Source organism: Acanthaster planci, linkage group LG13, assembly GCF_054643075.1.
Source record: "Acanthaster planci isolate LZ-2023a linkage group LG13, COTS_SCS, whole genome shotgun sequence".
Taxonomy (NCBI): domain Eukaryota; kingdom Metazoa; phylum Echinodermata; class Asteroidea; order Valvatida; family Acanthasteridae; genus Acanthaster; species Acanthaster planci.
In genome coordinates this window covers 13331977-13348867 of record NC_141789.1, presented here as the reverse complement: position 1 = coordinate 13348867, position 16891 = coordinate 13331977, and the positions used below count along the sequence as shown (strand labels likewise).

Genomic DNA, 16891 nt, shown 5'->3' with positions numbered 1-16891 from the left:
AGGTTGAAACAAGTGTGGTTGAATGCCATGGGTGTCAATTTTAATCTTTTCATAGTTGAATATTAAAAGCATTTCATTCATTTTTATGTAGGATTAGTGTAACGAAGCCCACTAGCCAACAAGTGATAGGGAAACTGTAGCCATCAGCATTAAAAAGAGACACATGATGGCTAAATTGTCCATTTATTTTAACGCTATGGTACACATAAACAAAGGTCATTATTTTCTAACTGGTATAAGCATTGGATAAACACCTTTTCTAGAAACAAAACCGCCTTTGGTATGCCCCCAAATATTTAGACAGTTATAAAAAATTAACTGTAATAACACATCAGATTCGAAAGATTTGCTAAAAATTGGAATTTGGATATTGAAAAACATTTTTTTAACCAACAAACTGTACCAATATGAGTATATGTTACACTCTTGAGAACTTCAGAAGTACGTCCCCAGCAGTGTCAACTTGAAGTCAGTTACTTTCAGAAAACCTACAGGTATTTAGAAGATTGGTTTTAAAATGAAAATTGTTGGTCAGTTGCACAAATGCTGAATGTGAAAATTTACATAAATTATATCCAGAACTGCCCTTCCCTAAATTTATGCATTCAGTGATTTTCATTTCTAGTTCCCTTATGGATGTACTTGGTAATTTAAAAAAAAAAGCAAACAGAAGCTCAACCTAAGTCAAACCAAGAAAAGTGTACCAAGTGAAGAGAAAACCACGGAGGCAAAAAGGGCATAATAAACCAGACATCCGGCAGACATTGCTTCCCAAGTGTTTCATACGAACAAAGAATCAATAAATCTGTATTTTGAAACGTTGATTGCATTTTGCTATATGTCCAGCGGCACAGGGTACAAAATAGATTTCTTCAAGTAAAAAGTATCACTTGCTATTCTAGAGTATTGTTAAAGATATTTGACTTTTTTTTAACTTACAAAATAATACAAAAGTTTCTTTATAAACCTCTAAATATACAAAAGTGTTAATTGGTTCTTTTTAATGCCAACTATAGATATATTCACAATATCCTATTGACGTTATTGGAACAACTTTCAGCAATGTACATGACATTTCTATTTAGATACACTGTAAAAAAAAATTGTGGTGTGTCTGTATTAGAGGTACTATTCAATACAGACAGGACAGAGCTCGACACAAATTTATCAGAGTTCAATACATTTACATACAAATTGGTTCAGACATCACATAGCGTTAATACCGGGCGATTCACAATAGTGCGCCACCAAGACTTTGCAACACGTTGGCCAATCATAACGCGCGAAATTTGTCGACCCTTTCTAAACGCGCATTGGGTCGACAAATTTTCGCACACTGTCACTGGCCAACGCATTGGTGGTGCACTGTTGTGAAATGGCCGTATTTAATGCCACACTTTGTAGAGAAAATCAATCAAATACCGTATCAAACTGGTGCAAATGGCAAGTTACTGCAAAGTTTGCAAACAAAAATTACAACCAGTTAAACTATGATATATATTGTTACTTGCATCCGAGCCCAAGATAATGACATTCATGAAATGGATGATATGTAAAATCTATCCTAAAACAAGGTGAGAAAAGGGAAGCATATATTTTGTGGTTCTAAAGGTTTTATAGCAAATTAAATGGTACCAAGTGCAGATTTAATACAAATTTGTTGCATTTTTGCTCGCCACAGTAGATTTTAAAGTGTCAATAGGCTTATGTACTGACAACATCACACTTTGTTTACAAATGTACTTTCAAATGGAGCCAGTGGGGGGGGGGTCCAGCCAGTCAACTGAGCACCATAAGAAAGCACCCTCCTGAGGTAAACAAAGTGTGGTGTCATGTGTACAAAGGTCTGTATATTGATCCTCGGAGGGTGATAAAAGACCAAACTCTGTGCATACATAAGCCCACCCTACAAATTCCTAGGAAATTTTTCTCTTCTACAGAGGCTCATTCATTTTAATGAGAAAAGGGAGGTTGTAATGAGAAAACAAAACCAGAAAAATAAACAAAATCTGCTCAGTACTAAAAAAAAAGGAAAGCGAAACAATGAGAAGTTTGGCTATTACGGGGCTGAACAGCTCAGTTGAATCATTAACCCTAACACTCCTCAGTCCTCCAACAGGTGAAGGATTGAGGAGTGTTAGGGTTAAACCTAGATATTGTTGGGATCAAGCCCTGTTCTTCTCTCTTATTTACTTTGAAACTTGTCTATGTTCCCTACTCAGCTTACCTAGTGCTTGATTTGAAATAATAGTTTGCTACCCAGTGAAAAAGGTATAAGCAAAAATTACAAACGTGCTGAAAAAAAAACAGTATTTGTATAACCACTGCGCCAAATTTAACCCAACGGGTCTAGCCCACCCACATCTAGCCAAACTACAATTGTCTTTCAATTTATTCTGAAAATTCAGCACCTTATCTGCTCAAAACCATAATGCTAGATAATTTCTGTTTCAAAGTATATTTAACAGTCGGCCAAGGCAAGCATACAGTGAAGACACTGGTTAGTTTCCCGTGTTTGTATATTCAAAGAATGTGTACAGAGCATGATCACAAAATCTTTGGTCCGACTTATCCGGTTCACATTCTTTTAAACTAACCATTCCATCATAACAGTGTCTTTGGAAGAATCAGAAAAGAAACACTTCAAAACACGGGACTAAAAGAAGATAAGTCACTTTGAAAAATTATCTACATGGAAACATATCAAAATTCCGCAAGCACGTACCCGCAGCTGCAACACATGCCAGCGGATATAGAACACAAATTCAACACCGGTAAACCAAGGAAAAAGCTCCCTTTTTGAAGTTTGAATTAAAAATGACAGTTGTGAACTGGATGAAGGAAACGTCCAATTGTTGCGGATTTCTGATGTTAATGATCAAGGAAGGTTCTGGAGTGGCACAGGAAGACTAATTGAAGTAAGAGTTGCAACATAAAGCAGCAGCCATATTGGTATAGTTCCCTGAAGCATGGCAAGAATCATAATGGATTTGTCTGTTCCGAGTGTGAGTGGGGTTCCCGTCAAGTTGCACCACAATCCCAATCTTGTTTCTTGCATCATCGTCAAATTGGCCATTTCAGAAGCAGCGCTGTGAGTGACATACAAACTCGCAGTTGGCACATAACATCTAAACTGTAGTTATCGGTGGTCACCCTTTTGATAGCGTGATGTCCCTCCATATATCTCAGGCTTGGCCAGTGACCTTTCTTCTGTATTTCTGTACACTAATGGGGGAGAATTCCAAAATGGCCACACAGTTTGACGACACTATTAAAGACTGGTCTCGGGCCCTCGAACAAAATCCATGATGACCTCCTTTGGGTCTGCACTGTTCCTGCCGCTGCCTCCCGACTCACTCCCCATCGCTCTGTTTGTGTCCCTCTCCCAGGGGTCTGTGCTGGTCTCGTCCGTCTTGCTGTCTTCGGGTGGCTGGTGCACTCTAATTTCAATGTTGTGGGGCTTGGTGTACGTGATGGTACGCTCGCTCTCGTGGGGTGTCCTGGGTGTCTTGGGCTTGCCCTCGGCCGATGCCTCCCGCTTGCAGTCCAAAAGTTTCGAGATGAGGCTGAGTTTCAGCTATTAAGAGGGAGGAATGGAGAAGCACTGGAGATGTGTTAATTTGGAGCTGCTTTCTTCCAAACCAATTTAAAAATTGAGTACAACTTCTACCAATTTCTTTTTTTTTTTGCGGGGGGTAATTTTACTACAAGAGTAACATTAACTGGTAGGCCATTTAAAGGAAGGGGAATCCACAAAAAAAAGTACAGTGAGGGTTACTAAAATTAATTCTACATGCATGGTGCACCTTAAAATAGTTTTGTTTTGTTAACGAGGTACAACAAAAATCTTCTCTTACAGATATTTTTCACCACAGGTGAGGAAATCAAAAGCAAAGAGAAACCAAAATTGTCTGTGAAAAGGGCAAGTAGCCAAGACCACGTTTTTTTTCCCTAGATGTCTTTAGAGTCAACGGTCAAGAAAACAATATGGTGATCGAGAGATGTCAACAATCCAATTCAAGTTAGACTATCCGATATGAAATCTTAAACTTACGGCAAGTGTTAGTGCTGCACATGTAGGGCATGAATATGACTCAACGCTGTTGCCATCAGAGGAGGCATGCAAGGGAGTTAAAACAAAAGAGGGATGGACGAAAGGTAAAAATTAGGGAAACTCAAAACAACCCGGGAGTTAAAGGAGCCAGGCTGGACCATTTTGGCAGGCAAGGAAACGAGGCAAGTTAAGAATTTGGGTTTATTCTGGGGAGAGGCAGTTACATGTCCAGTGGCAACCGAAGAACAGCTCCAGCGTGAAGGCGTGCAAGCACAAATCATCAAAAATTAATGTTGAAAATAAAATACTGCCAGGGACTGACACTGGTTGCTGCTGAAAGGGCATACGGTGATCATGTGTCCGTTTGAACACAGGACCTTTTATGCAAATAAGTTCAATGCCGGGACCTAACTCAAAAGAGTGCTCAAAATGAAATCAGCGAAACCGAAAGCTCCTGACATGTCCATGTAGCAGATACGTGATTAATGGTCCAAAGCCCCTCTTGTATGGTGGTTGAGGGCGCCACACATCGAACTGACAGTCTAACCCTTGAGGTGGCATATAGCTGATACACAAGTAACAGCCACACACTGACAGTCACATGTGGATGGCCTTCCAAAGAGAGCAGAGATGGTGCATGTTGTCACCAGATAAGGAATAGGATGACAGTCCACAGAGAGTAAACTGCAGCGGTTTCCAGGATGAATTGGCACCCACGACCATCAGACTCCAATTAAAGGCCACATCTGAAAGTTTTGGCTATAAAATGCTATACCCGTACATTTGTTGAGGCTAATTGGCTTGTGGCTGCATCCACTTCATACAGATGCATGAGAGCGCTAGCTTTATTCTGGACAAGGCCTGAGCGTGTTGCTTGGTTCTCAGGTTTTTTACTCCACGAGGCCAAGATCAGAAAACGCTCTTGACCACAACACTTTACAGCATTACCAGGGGTTATCAACAGCCCTAGAGAGTTGATGGATCACGGATGCTTGTGGTTTGACAGTATATTACTGAACATCTAGCTTTGGGGTTAGGTCTTGTAATTCCCGATCACAGGGTTGGGGGGGTTGAATCCAGCAACATGCATGGGTCTTGATCTTGGGCAAGTCACATGACCCCTCCACTTAGAAGTATAAATGGGTACGACTGGTGAGGGAAAAGACACATGTAGCATAAGTGTTTGATTGGACATTTGCGGCTGAAATACTCGCCAGGGTGCTGTGATGGTTAAGGAACTGTCATGGACTCAGTCGGCACAGATTCTAATGATGTAGTCCCCCAAGCATCAGCACTGGCGGACATGTGGGCTTGTAAGTACATGTACCCATTACTGACAGGCGACTGAAAAAAAAAAGTACGGATTAACCCTTTTACCAGGTTCTCATCACAGATATCCCTGGTGACAAGTCATCCACTCCGATGATTCCATATCCGAGGCATCAGAGCCAATGTGCTCTGAAAGCTTAAGTGAAACTGTGTGGCCTCCGAGGTCCCCAGATGTGTGATCGGGACATGATAAGACCATCGTTATTCTGTTGATGGGAAGCTTCTCCAACATAAAATTGTGAATGGTTGCTATTGCAGTCTCTGGTTCTGTTGGAGGTTCAACACGAATCAAGCCCGGTGGCTGTATTGCATTTCTAATCCTCCCAAATCAAAGTGAGACCCCAACCAAATTTGGGGTTCATTATCTCTAGCACCCTCTTCCTATTCTACTTTTTCAAAGTAACTTATCTAAACAAGTTGTTGGTGATGTCCTCTTACATATCTGAAAGAAAAGAGAACAGGGCTTTTGGTTTTTAAGAGAAATGTTCCGGTAACACGGCAGCGTACATGACCGCCCCGAAGGTAGCTTTGAATGACAAAAAAGCAAATGTAGTCTGGTGCCTTGATCTGGATTGATATTTGTTTTGATGAATCCAAAAAGCCTGAGTTGGGTAACCGGACAAAAAACAAAATGGTGAGATTCGACTGAGTGGTTGTCTTTTGCCAAACTCGTGTCAGAAATTTGAAGTTTTCTTGCTTAAATATTGCCAAAATTTACCTAAACTAGGCCTATCAGGATTGAGTAATGGTTCCTTGAGGTCAAAATTTTAGTTAGTTTGAGAAAGTGGACTTTGTTTCCTTATTATAGGAACAGGGTGCTAATGGTAATGAACCCCCCCCAAATTTACCTCGAGGAAAACTTGACTCACCAATCCCACAAAATGAAAACTCTAAAAAGGACCATGCACCACCTGTGTTAATCAACAGAAGATTTGTAAAGCCAGCCTGTAAGAGAACGGCAAGAGAGATGCATGGGAGGAGCTAAATGCACCGGTGGGAGGTGGGGGTGGGGGCATGCATTTTTTTTTTTTACCCGAGCAGTTTTGAATTTCTTTGCAATGGTTTCAGCCAAGCCACTACCATGCCACACAAGCGCTACACAGACGGAGGTTACATACTTGAAGTTAAACACTTTCTAGGGCTGTTCATGAAGGTTACACATAATCTTCGGGCTCATCATCTTCACAATATGAGGTGTGCTACAGTCATGGTGAAAAAAAAATCTAAAAATAAGCCAAACTTTCTTCTCTGTTTTAGACAACCGTAAGAATCCATAAAGGGCTACACTGGATTGGCCTAAGCATGGTGACAAGAACAGCCAGAATCAATCATTTATGTCCATGAATGTCAAAACTGCTTTGATTTTTGTCTCAACGTCCTAAAAAACCCCGCAAGATGAGCAAATAAAATACGTGTCAGCAAAAACCACATTTTTCTCATCTGCACTGTTGTAAAAGTCAATGACCTAGGAGCAAACAAAAGCTAACATAAAACACCATACACACCCTGGTGTCTTCTTTTAAAAGCTCTATATACACACGTATGTGACCTTTCTGATCAGATATTGGAAAAAGCACAAACTTCTTCATTTGTTCAAAAGGCAGGTCATCTCCAAGCTTTGTAGACACTAAAATTCATGACAGTTTCTAGCCACTGAAGGCACTGAAAGATTGGATAAATTCAAAAGCCAAATTTGAGAATCCATGTCGGGAGCTCATCTCAGATTCAGGAACTCTGAATCAAAGCTCGTCTTTGATAACTTTTACAGATTCACATTAGACTTAAAACGTATGAGACTATTCATGCAAAGCGCATGCTTGAATACACATTCAACACAGTGTCACAGCCGCGTCGGAATTTACTTGGCATCGGCTGGCAGAAATACCAGTGGCTATGGGAGCCACTGGCTGGTCTGAATGCATTTCCCATAGAGTTGTGTTCTCAGGAGCCGTAGCCACAAAATTCAGACAAGGCATTAGACAGGAGTCATTATTCAGGACCAAACTCATCAAAACGGACTTGGTTTTAGTCATGCTTTGTTAACGAAGTATTTGGCAGTACCTAAATGGATTCTCCCCTTCTAAAGGTTTGATTCATAATGAGCAGTTAGCTGTAAAAAGCCTCATGTACCCGAAAGAAGCATGTCTTTTGATTTTCCCTTGCTAACGCAGCAATGATATGAAGAAGGAATAATTTTGACCAGAGAGTCATCTCTCTTACTCCGGCTTCCAATTTCATTGTATCAATTTTGCTACAATCTTGCAACATCGATCAATCTTGCTACATTATTTTCCAAAGTCATTCTATGAAGTAAAGTCACTGATTACTTGGAACAGAATAAGCAAAGAATTTAACATTTTACCAACATATTAAATAAAATAAATAAATAAATAACAAACAGTGAGAGAAATTAGAATATGAATAGACAATAGGAATTACTTACGCTTGCTTGGGGGGCACTGGCACGTTTGGGGTTTTTCACTTCGTTTATCGAGTTTATCCATTCAGCCATGTCATCAGGAGAGTAGGCCTAAATTTGGAAAGACATGTGAGGATGTTTGCATGAAAATAAGTGATTCTCTTCCATGGGCGCAATTGAAGCGTACAATTGAATGGGCAGAAAATGCGACATAAATTCATCCAGCCGGGCCTACCTGTACGAAGAACGTCCTCGACAGGCTGACTATTTCAAACAAGTTGTCTCTCTGAAGTGCTTGTCTGTGGAAAAAGACCCAAACACAGCAGACGTTGAATTAATCTTTTGTGCAAAGTCATCCTCTTCAACAGACCAGTAACACTCTCTCTAACGCAAGCTGACGAAACTGAACCAGAGTGAATGGTTTTGAGCTCTGCAATTTCATGATTCCAAATCAATCTCTGGACGTGATAATTTTCATATTACGTCATTTTGTCCTCACTGGCAGATCTGTCAAGAAGACATTCATATGATGGAATAGTGATAGAAAAAAAAAACAACTAATATCTCACCCTGAATCTGACATCCTGGAGACAGTGATGTCTTTTTTCGATATCGTCTTCAGCGGAAGTTTGTCCTAAGTACAGAGAATAAACTGACGATCAATATGCATGTGCTTTTTAAAAATTTTTCCTCAGCCATTGAAGCTCGGCAAATGAATGAATCTGTCCTTGTGCGTTCTTCCTCTTACACTACCAGCATGGTGGGCACAAGCTTATCCAGCAAAGGGCGGGGGGGGAGATCGCCCAGGAATTCCAAAGGGGAAAGGGTGGGTGCTACAAGTGGAAGTAAAACCAGCCATATGAGCAAGGCATAATTTCACTGATATGTGTTACCTTTAGATTTATTAAAAAGTTATCTTCGCCCACAAAAAAAAATCGTTTCGCAAACTGAAGTTATAAGGCACTACATGCAGCTTTTTCTTGTTTCTACTGCGGGTGATTTGCTATTACTGTCTCAACACTTCTTTGGTGAGAAGGTCTAAGTTCAGATCCATCTTAACTCATCAAGTGTCAGGTAGGTATACTTACTGTTGAGGATTTGTAGTAAGCTAGACCTTCATCGTCCAAAATGAAAAACCTCCTCTTCCAACTTTTCCTCTGTGGAGTCCAGGGATTAGACCTTGATAAACCGCTTTTCAACGTAGATGTTAATGTACATGTATATATTCTTCTGTCTACAGCAGCAAATAAATTATCCTTCTGAGAAAAATAAAAGCAATTTGATTTCAGGCTTCTGAATAGAATTTTTGGTTATATGCATGGTGCACATTTGTGAAGCTATCAAATCTCTGCCACCATTCAACCAAAAAGCTGGGGTTTAGTAAATATGCTAATGCATTCACACAGCTTACTAATTTGATAGCCTTGCAGACAGAGGGAATACATCAGTATTTTAGTCCAGTTCATCAAAAGTCTTTCATGAGTCCAGTCACCAGCCTTTACGCATGACCAGTCACAAGTACAGGCCTTTTCACGCTAGACAAATCTCGGGGGTTGACGCAGATTGAACACTGGTGATGATTCACACTTGAAAGTTTTCAACCCCGCGCCAACCCTGCATCAACCCTGAGATTGATTTCAGCCCGGTTTGAACTCAACCCTGCTCCAGACCAGGGTTAAAGAACTTCCAACCCGAGTTGAAAACTTTTTGTGCTCATTTCCGGGTTGAACTGACTCCTATAAGCTCGGTTCGCATGAAACAAGTGTGAAACAACACCAGGTTGAAAGTGGGATTGAAAAAACAAATTTGAACCCACGGCGGTCATGGGTTTGCCCAAGGTTGAGTTCAACCTGGGTTAAGAGGCTGTAGTGTGGAAAGGCAGCAACAGGGTAGAACCACAACAAAGGGGCGGCTTTGGTCCGAATTCATTACAATTGCTTGCAGCTCGGCTCAAGACTGGGGAACTTGTGGTGGATTTGAAGACAACATTGAAATACGTGCTGTGCCTACATAAATGTACAAACACTCACTGGTGAGCTCAGCCAATCAGAATGCAGGAATTGAGAGGCCACAATTCAAGGCAGCCAATGATATTTTGGCCCGTAACTGTACTCATCCAATGCGGTTGGGGAACGAGTCTCAATCATGACTGAAAGAATGTTTCTGAAAAAAACCTCTTCATGTATTTTTAAAAGACAAAAAGCAAACAACCAAATAAAGAAACAAACAGCCTTTTACCAGTGCCCCCTGTTTGACGCACCAGCCGGCCTTGATGACGTTCCTTCCGGGGAATATCCTGGATAGACTCTTCTCGCTACCACCGGATGGGGAGACAGACCGCGGCCAGGACCTGGCCCGCAGGCTGGCACTCTCGTCCTCGCTGTCTGTATCACTGTGCACAGTCTGAAGTTTGTGGGGGGCAGGGAAGAAGAAAACAGAACTTAGACACTTGCTGGTTATCTAAAATGTAATCTCATTCATGTGTGAAAAAAGTATCTTGGATTCAATCTGTGACTTAAGCTTTGGAAAGGTGTTTTTGGTCACATTTCAAATTTTTTTTGCCACCAGAAATGTCTAAAATTTTCAGCAATGCTGTGGACAATACAATACATTGATGATTTCTTTGTTTAAACACAGATGTTGTGACAATGAATGTCCTAACATGTGCCATACGGGTAGGTATGTGGCAATGCCACTGCATGATATTTCCCACGTTAAATACAATTTCATACCGATCACATGACTGGCTGATCAGCCATTGTTACAATTCTCTCATAGTTTGTACTGTAACTGATGCAACATTTCTACTTCTTTCGGGTTGAAGCAAAGGACGAAGGAATACAACTACAAGCATCTAAACAAAGCAGAATACGTTTTTGATACTGGAGGCACAAACACGAACGGCAAATGTTCATCGGTGCACAACACAAGACGCGAAAGGTCCATTATTTGGCAGACCTGTCTCACATGTAAGATGAAAAGCCGTGTCAAAATGCATACTTTTGAGTGAATTTGGAAGCCCTCAACATCAAATAATTTAACAGCAACACTGATGAAAACTAAAAAGAAATACACAACAGAAAAATTGGTCTTTGAATATCTTTGCCATCAAGCATAAAACTAATGTTGAAGTGGATTGAGTGGAATTAAAGAAGCAATCTCCGTAATAGGAGGAATTTTGATTTCCAAACTCTTTTCCTCATCCTTTTATTCTTGGCTTTCGTGGTCAACCAGTGTTCCCCATTTTTCTTTAGGCTTAATGCCGTCCTCACGTGCCTTTGAAACGCTGCAAGGCTTACTGAATGCTTCAATTGGCACAGAAGACCACAAGAATCAAACTGGACTGTGCACCATTACAGACAAGATCCAACACTGCCTTCTATTCACTCAACAAATGTGGACTAAAATCTAGCCAATCTCTCAAGATTGCAAAACTCTGGCCAAAGTACAACATTGCCGTGACATTTTCATCAAATATGCAAGCTTATCCGAGCACTGCCTTTGGAGCCAAGAAGTTGCCATCAAAGCTCTACAGAACTATTTGCACATGTCAGTGTATTTCAAAGATTCTAACAGCACTGTGTCTAACACAGCAGTTCAAACTAACCAATCTGACATGTAGCTCATTGGATAGTTTGCTTCATGGAGCAGTGAAACGAATGCATTTTTCTCCCCCCGTCCAAAAAAAAAGGTCAGTTGAATGTTGATTTATGCCTATCATATCCAACAGCTGGCATAAAATCTTGACTGAACTGTTTTAGTTTTTTTTTTTGCTTTTTAAGACAAATAGGTCTGCTCTCACATGAGTCCAATCTGAACACCAAATGAGGTTCTTTCAAATACTTTGATAAGTCTGTTTTGAATAATGAATTGGCCATAATAATGCGATTGGTGGAAACTTGTGACTCGGTGCGAATAAATCTACATGCTTAATAATTTGCATAATGCACATGGTGCAGGGCAAGGGTGCACATATATCCAAGCATGCTTCAACGATGCTATGCACGACTTATCCAACAGAGGCAAGGCTTTGTCCGAATCAACTGGCTGCGGCTAGGGCCTTGCATAGGCTCATGCGTTATCCTCAGCCTCAGTCGCAACACTTTCGGACACGGCCTAATATGGAATCTCTTCAAACCACTCACAGCGTGTAGTAATGCTCAGGGCTGTCTGGCAACAAGCACAGCTAATAACGGGCTAACAGCGCGTGCTACCAAACCAAAAAAAGCTGAAGACCGAGATTCTGTGAACGAAGTGAAAATGTTCACTGACAATTCAGTCTCATGTGGGCGAGCACAAGCCCTTGTTTCTCTCAAAACCAACATTTTGGGCAAAAATTTCAAACCCTGTAAAATCTGCCGACAATAAAAAATGACTTTTACTGTTTGCAAACCCTGTTCCTATAGTAGGTACACATAACACAGGCACAAATGACATGGTTCACTGGTTTGTACACTGCTAAGAAAACGCTCAACCGTAACAGCACGCTTGCAGCACTACCAAGGAATGTACGGCCCACAGTATGACTCAGCAGTAAACACAGAGCCTGCATCCTTGTCAATGTATTTCAGAAGGAGGCTTTTCTTCAAATTATGCTTCTCCCTACAGCCCACAATTCCTTCTTTTTTTCCTCCTCTCAGCACACCCACCAATCAAAAATTTTCTGCCAGAGAAAACAGTTTTTTGGTTGAACTGCAAAATTTTCTGAATGGCGTAAGCTGCGTCATCTTGTGCACTGCCAAAATTGCAGCGCACTCAGTAGAACTCTTGGTGTCCTATACAAAAATGACATTCACCACCGTGTTTTACACTGGACAGACTGCCTTTGGAGTGTGAGTTCCCTGCACAACCAGAATAGGAATTTCAAAAAAATGTACGATGACTAATCCTGGAGGCATATTTCAGGTGTTCCTATATTTCACAGAACACTTTTCTACAATGACAATGTGTATCATTGTACTTTTTTAACAAAATCGTGAATTTCTAACTAGCTTCCAAAAAGTTCCTGAAAAAATTCAACACATTTCTGAAATCTGTAACTAGCCACATGGTAAGCAGAAAGTCATGACTTACAACCCCCCACAAGAAACTGCACAGCCACTGAAATCTCTGGACGTAACATCAACTATGAATTGTGACACTGTAGATGACTTCAGACTTTTTGCCATAAAAGGGAAACAAGGCTTCGTTGACAAGCCCCATCAAGGCCACCATGAGAATAGGCTGAAGGTTGACAAATGTATTGTGTGCAGTAGCTAACGTTTTTTTTTTTTGGAGCGTGAAGTTGACTACAGGAAAGCCAAACAATGCAGGTGGGCACATAAACAGCTTGCCAAACTGGACTATGAATCATTCAAACAAAAGAAATTTGCACACTGATTAACTCGTTACAAAAGGCGCACAGACAGAGACACTATAGCAACGCATGCAGCACCGACAGAAGCAATCGTTACTGTTTGGACACCTCTGCTTGTTTATATCACTTGTTTTTGTTAACTTCTTACAGTGCGTGAATTCCCCCAAAAATCATCTTTTCTCATCACTTTTTCAGAAAGACTTACAGAGCAAATCATTGTGTCAGAACTATAAGGTCCTTACTGAAGAGATATTGCTTGGAACATGAAACCAGGCAAGAAATTTGGGGGAAATTTCAATACATTAGCCCCCTAACTTCATGTACAAATAAAATAGCCAGTGAATGTGTTCTGTTTCCACTAAATATTTTTTCCAAGCTCGGAATAAGGCCCTGAGAGTATTTCCGAAGCTCACGTGACTGCCGTAAGGACCTTGTGGTACTGAACTGATGAAACATGAACTTCTGAAGACTTTGAGAAGCTGAAGGGAGGGTTCTTGAGACATTCTAAAGAGGTCCTAGAAGTAAGGATTGCCTTTACGGATGCACTAGTATACAAACAAAGGATAATGCATGGGACATGGGCACAGAGGCGGGCAGCGGTGGAGAGTGACCGGTACCTGGGTCAAGCTGAGCTGGGCCTGGTGGACAGTGGTCGGCAGGGTCTGCTGCTGGCCCAGCGGCTGTTGGCTTACCCGCTTGTCGCTGCTCTTCAGGTTGCAGACAAACACAGTGACAAGAGCACACTGCTGTTACATGGCTCGCATTTTAACACTTGTTTACAGAAATGGCGGCGGATGGCTTGCCGTCAGTAATGTGTATTTGGATTACTCAGGGCATTCATGCCGGGAGGGTCCCAATTTCAGGGGTTCTGCAAAGAATCTGTGATTAATGTGGTAGAGCATTCCCTGTTCTGCACAACAGTATTGTATCTGGTATCTACTAAGGGATTTTTATGCCCTAACACTGAGTGCAAGATTTCTGTGCAAGTGCTAAACGCAAGCTACAATGATCGCAAGCACAGAATTTTGTGGTTTGCAGAACCATGAAATTGGACCAGGATTCAGCACTGTAGAGGTTTTCTAAGGTTCGTGGATGTTTTCCCTGAAGTCCATGGCTTAAAGAGGTTCTTCCCGCAGACAAGAATCTTAAGTTGGGCTGTGGAAAACCCAGGATTTGTTTACTCCGTTAAATTTTCACACCCGATGGATTTCTGATCTTTTTTTCTTCTTTGGTCTTCAACTTGATGAGAATCTTGAAAATATTGAATCAACAGAAATTTTTGGTGAACAACTTTAACCTGTAAAATGGGTGTCTGGCTGACACGGTATTCGAATCCTTCAAAGCCTGGATGCATTACCATTTGTGAATGGTAACAAAGAGAGATTCTGCAATCGTAATGCACTTCCACATTAGAGGGTATGGCATACAGGTTATGAGATCATTATTTGAGAGTATTATGGTGAACTGTTACTGAGGAATCACACGGACGACGACCTCAGGAAAACTGGCACACGCTTAAATACTCCAACCCCTCCCTCCAAAAAAAAAGCTTAATTGAAGAACGGAAGGAGGACAGACTTTTTCAATTTTTTAAAATGATCGGTTTTTGAGAGATTTTATTGTGGGGATCAATCTGTAAGTCTCATCTTTCATGACTCATCGCACTGACTGTTACTGGAACGCACTCATGTACATGTATTGACATACGATACATTTATAACTTGTAGTTCTGTGACAGACATTGAGGTCAGACTGACGCCGAGCAGAGCTAAATGGTAGTTTCCTCTCCCTATTGACGTCAGAAGTATCGGCCTGATTGCGACCAGACTCCAGTCACTAGAGGCCCCGTCATGGGGTTTTGCTCTTTGTTTCAGTCCCTATTTGGTCATGCACGCTTTCACAATCGGAACTCTTTCGACAGCAGGATATTTCCTTCCTCGTTTTGCCGCATAATCGAAACCCTGTGTCGAATCTGACACCCAGTCTACTGTGCGTGAACATGGACTAGAAAGGCAGCAAAATGAATTATACAATGTATGTAAATGAACTAACTGTAAGATGAAAGGGGTTTGGCATTTTAAGAATTCAATGACGAAAGCACCACTACATTGACTAGGGCATCGTGTTCAGTCATCCTTAATTTTCACAGTGAATTCCGTGAAAGTTTCACCGAGAAAAACAAAACTCCGCCCCATAAAATATCAATTTTCACATTTTTAAAGAGGCACTCTCTCTCTAGCCTGTTCATGCATGCATGCTCCTGTGCAACATGCATGCGGCACTCACCCGTTTCTTGACTTCTAGGTACAAGCGCCGCGGGACATAAAATTTCCATTTAAGGGAACTCTGTTGAGCACATTCAATCAACACATACAAGGTGATTCAACCACGTGACCGGCTACAAAAAGCCGTTCAGGGAGGCTCGATGAATTACGTATTCAAAAGTGTGGGAGGGTGAGTCACTGTGTTGGGTAACCTCTCTGTCTGGCTTGTTGGACTATGCATTCAAACATGTGGAATGAGGAGCCACCATGATGGAAAGTCACTCAGAGTGGTTCAACTAATTTTCCATTGACACGTGTACCAAGACAAAGAACTCTATTGGCCAGCCATGTCAAAGTGGCTTGTTGAACTTTGTATTCCGTGCAATGTCGGCTGACAAGCCACTCCAGGAGACCCATGAACATGTTACTGCTCAATGCAACCGGATGACCTACTGTCCCATTTGGACTTGTTGAATGAAACTTTCAGCAACGATTTCGTACATCATGAAGTGAAGTGGCTGAATCAATGTGAGACAAAAAAGACAAGGCGATTCTGCGGTTAGTTTACGACCCACCTCAACAGGCTTCCGATGAACAACTCCCCCTACGATCTCCGTTGTGTAACTGATCCCCCGGACTGGAGATTTCGGGGACGAGTTGGCCTGGCTGTTGGCCTTGCCGATGTCCAGCTTGAGAGGAGTGGACACTTTGGACGCGTCTGTAACTGGCACCTGCCGAGAGAGAGACACGTGTGTGACCACAGGGAAAAATTACCACTCAAATTGCTTACATCTATGACACGTTGGGAGGAGTCCATCCAGGGTAACATACAGTAAAATGTGATTTAAAATGCCAGTGCTACACAAGAATTACTATAAATATGCACAAAATGTATGTATTGCCATGTTTACAAGTTGGTCCTTATGTAGAGTTTTATTCTTTTTTCCCAAAATACCCATCCCCCCCCAAAAAAGAGCAACCTTTAAACAAAAGTGGTTGTTATCGTGGATACCACGAAGGCAAACAGGAAAGCAATCTTGCCAAAATAAAAAAAAATTGTTCACTGTTACTGCAGGGAAATTCCTACATCTCTTTGAACATTTACTCTGAACCATCACAGAATGTCATTAAATAGTTCCGCACAGCCGGTCGTTTAATGGAAGCAGGAGTGTGACTTTATGCTCTTTTTGTTGTGATGTGTCACACATTGGTTTTGAAATATGGCAATTTCCACGAAATTTAACAACACATTGAAGAGAAAAACTGTTTGGTATAACCTGGGAGGCTGCCATAGCCACCGCTACATGTCTACACTGACGAGGACAGCCTGTGAATTGATCACTCTTCCGTTATCATGTCAAAAATAAACTTTGTGCAATCTTGATTTCCGTGACTTTCCCATGACTTTCCTCCGACATGAGAATTCCAGGACACCATTTTTCCCCTCAATTTTCCCATGCTTTCCCCGT

The 16891-nt window shown here is 41.4% G+C and overlaps 1 protein-coding gene across 5 annotated transcripts in view; it reads right to left on the bottom strand.

Moving 5' to 3' along the window:
• Positions 1 to 18: 18 nt before the first annotated feature.
• Positions 19 to 16891, bottom strand: part of LOC110983383 (pleckstrin homology domain-containing family A member 2-like) — a 29455-nt gene continuing 12582 nt past the window's right edge. Inside the window, exons 6-15 of one of the 5 annotated variants that reach the window (XR_002598711.2) lie at positions 15998 to 16153; positions 13776 to 13865; positions 10041 to 10205; positions 8891 to 8959; positions 8372 to 8436; positions 8038 to 8101; positions 7827 to 7913; positions 6502 to 6582; positions 4055 to 4100; positions 3439 to 3577 (exon numbers count right to left, since the gene is read on the bottom strand). Coding sequence is in view for 4 of the 5 variants with exons in the window: in XM_022242604.2 (XP_022098296.1) it covers positions 3272 to 3577; positions 7827 to 7913; positions 8038 to 8101; positions 8372 to 8436; positions 8891 to 8959; positions 10041 to 10205; positions 13776 to 13865; positions 15998 to 16153 (1002 nt within the window). In the remaining variant the exon portion in view is untranslated. Of the gene's footprint in view, positions 3578 to 4054; positions 4101 to 6501; positions 6583 to 7826; positions 7914 to 8037; positions 8102 to 8371; positions 8437 to 8890; positions 8960 to 10040; positions 10206 to 13775; positions 13866 to 15997; positions 16154 to 16891 lie in introns of all 5 variants that reach the window. The other 4 variants (XM_022242606.2, XM_022242607.2, XM_022242604.2 and 1 more) reach the window with 4 other exon arrangements.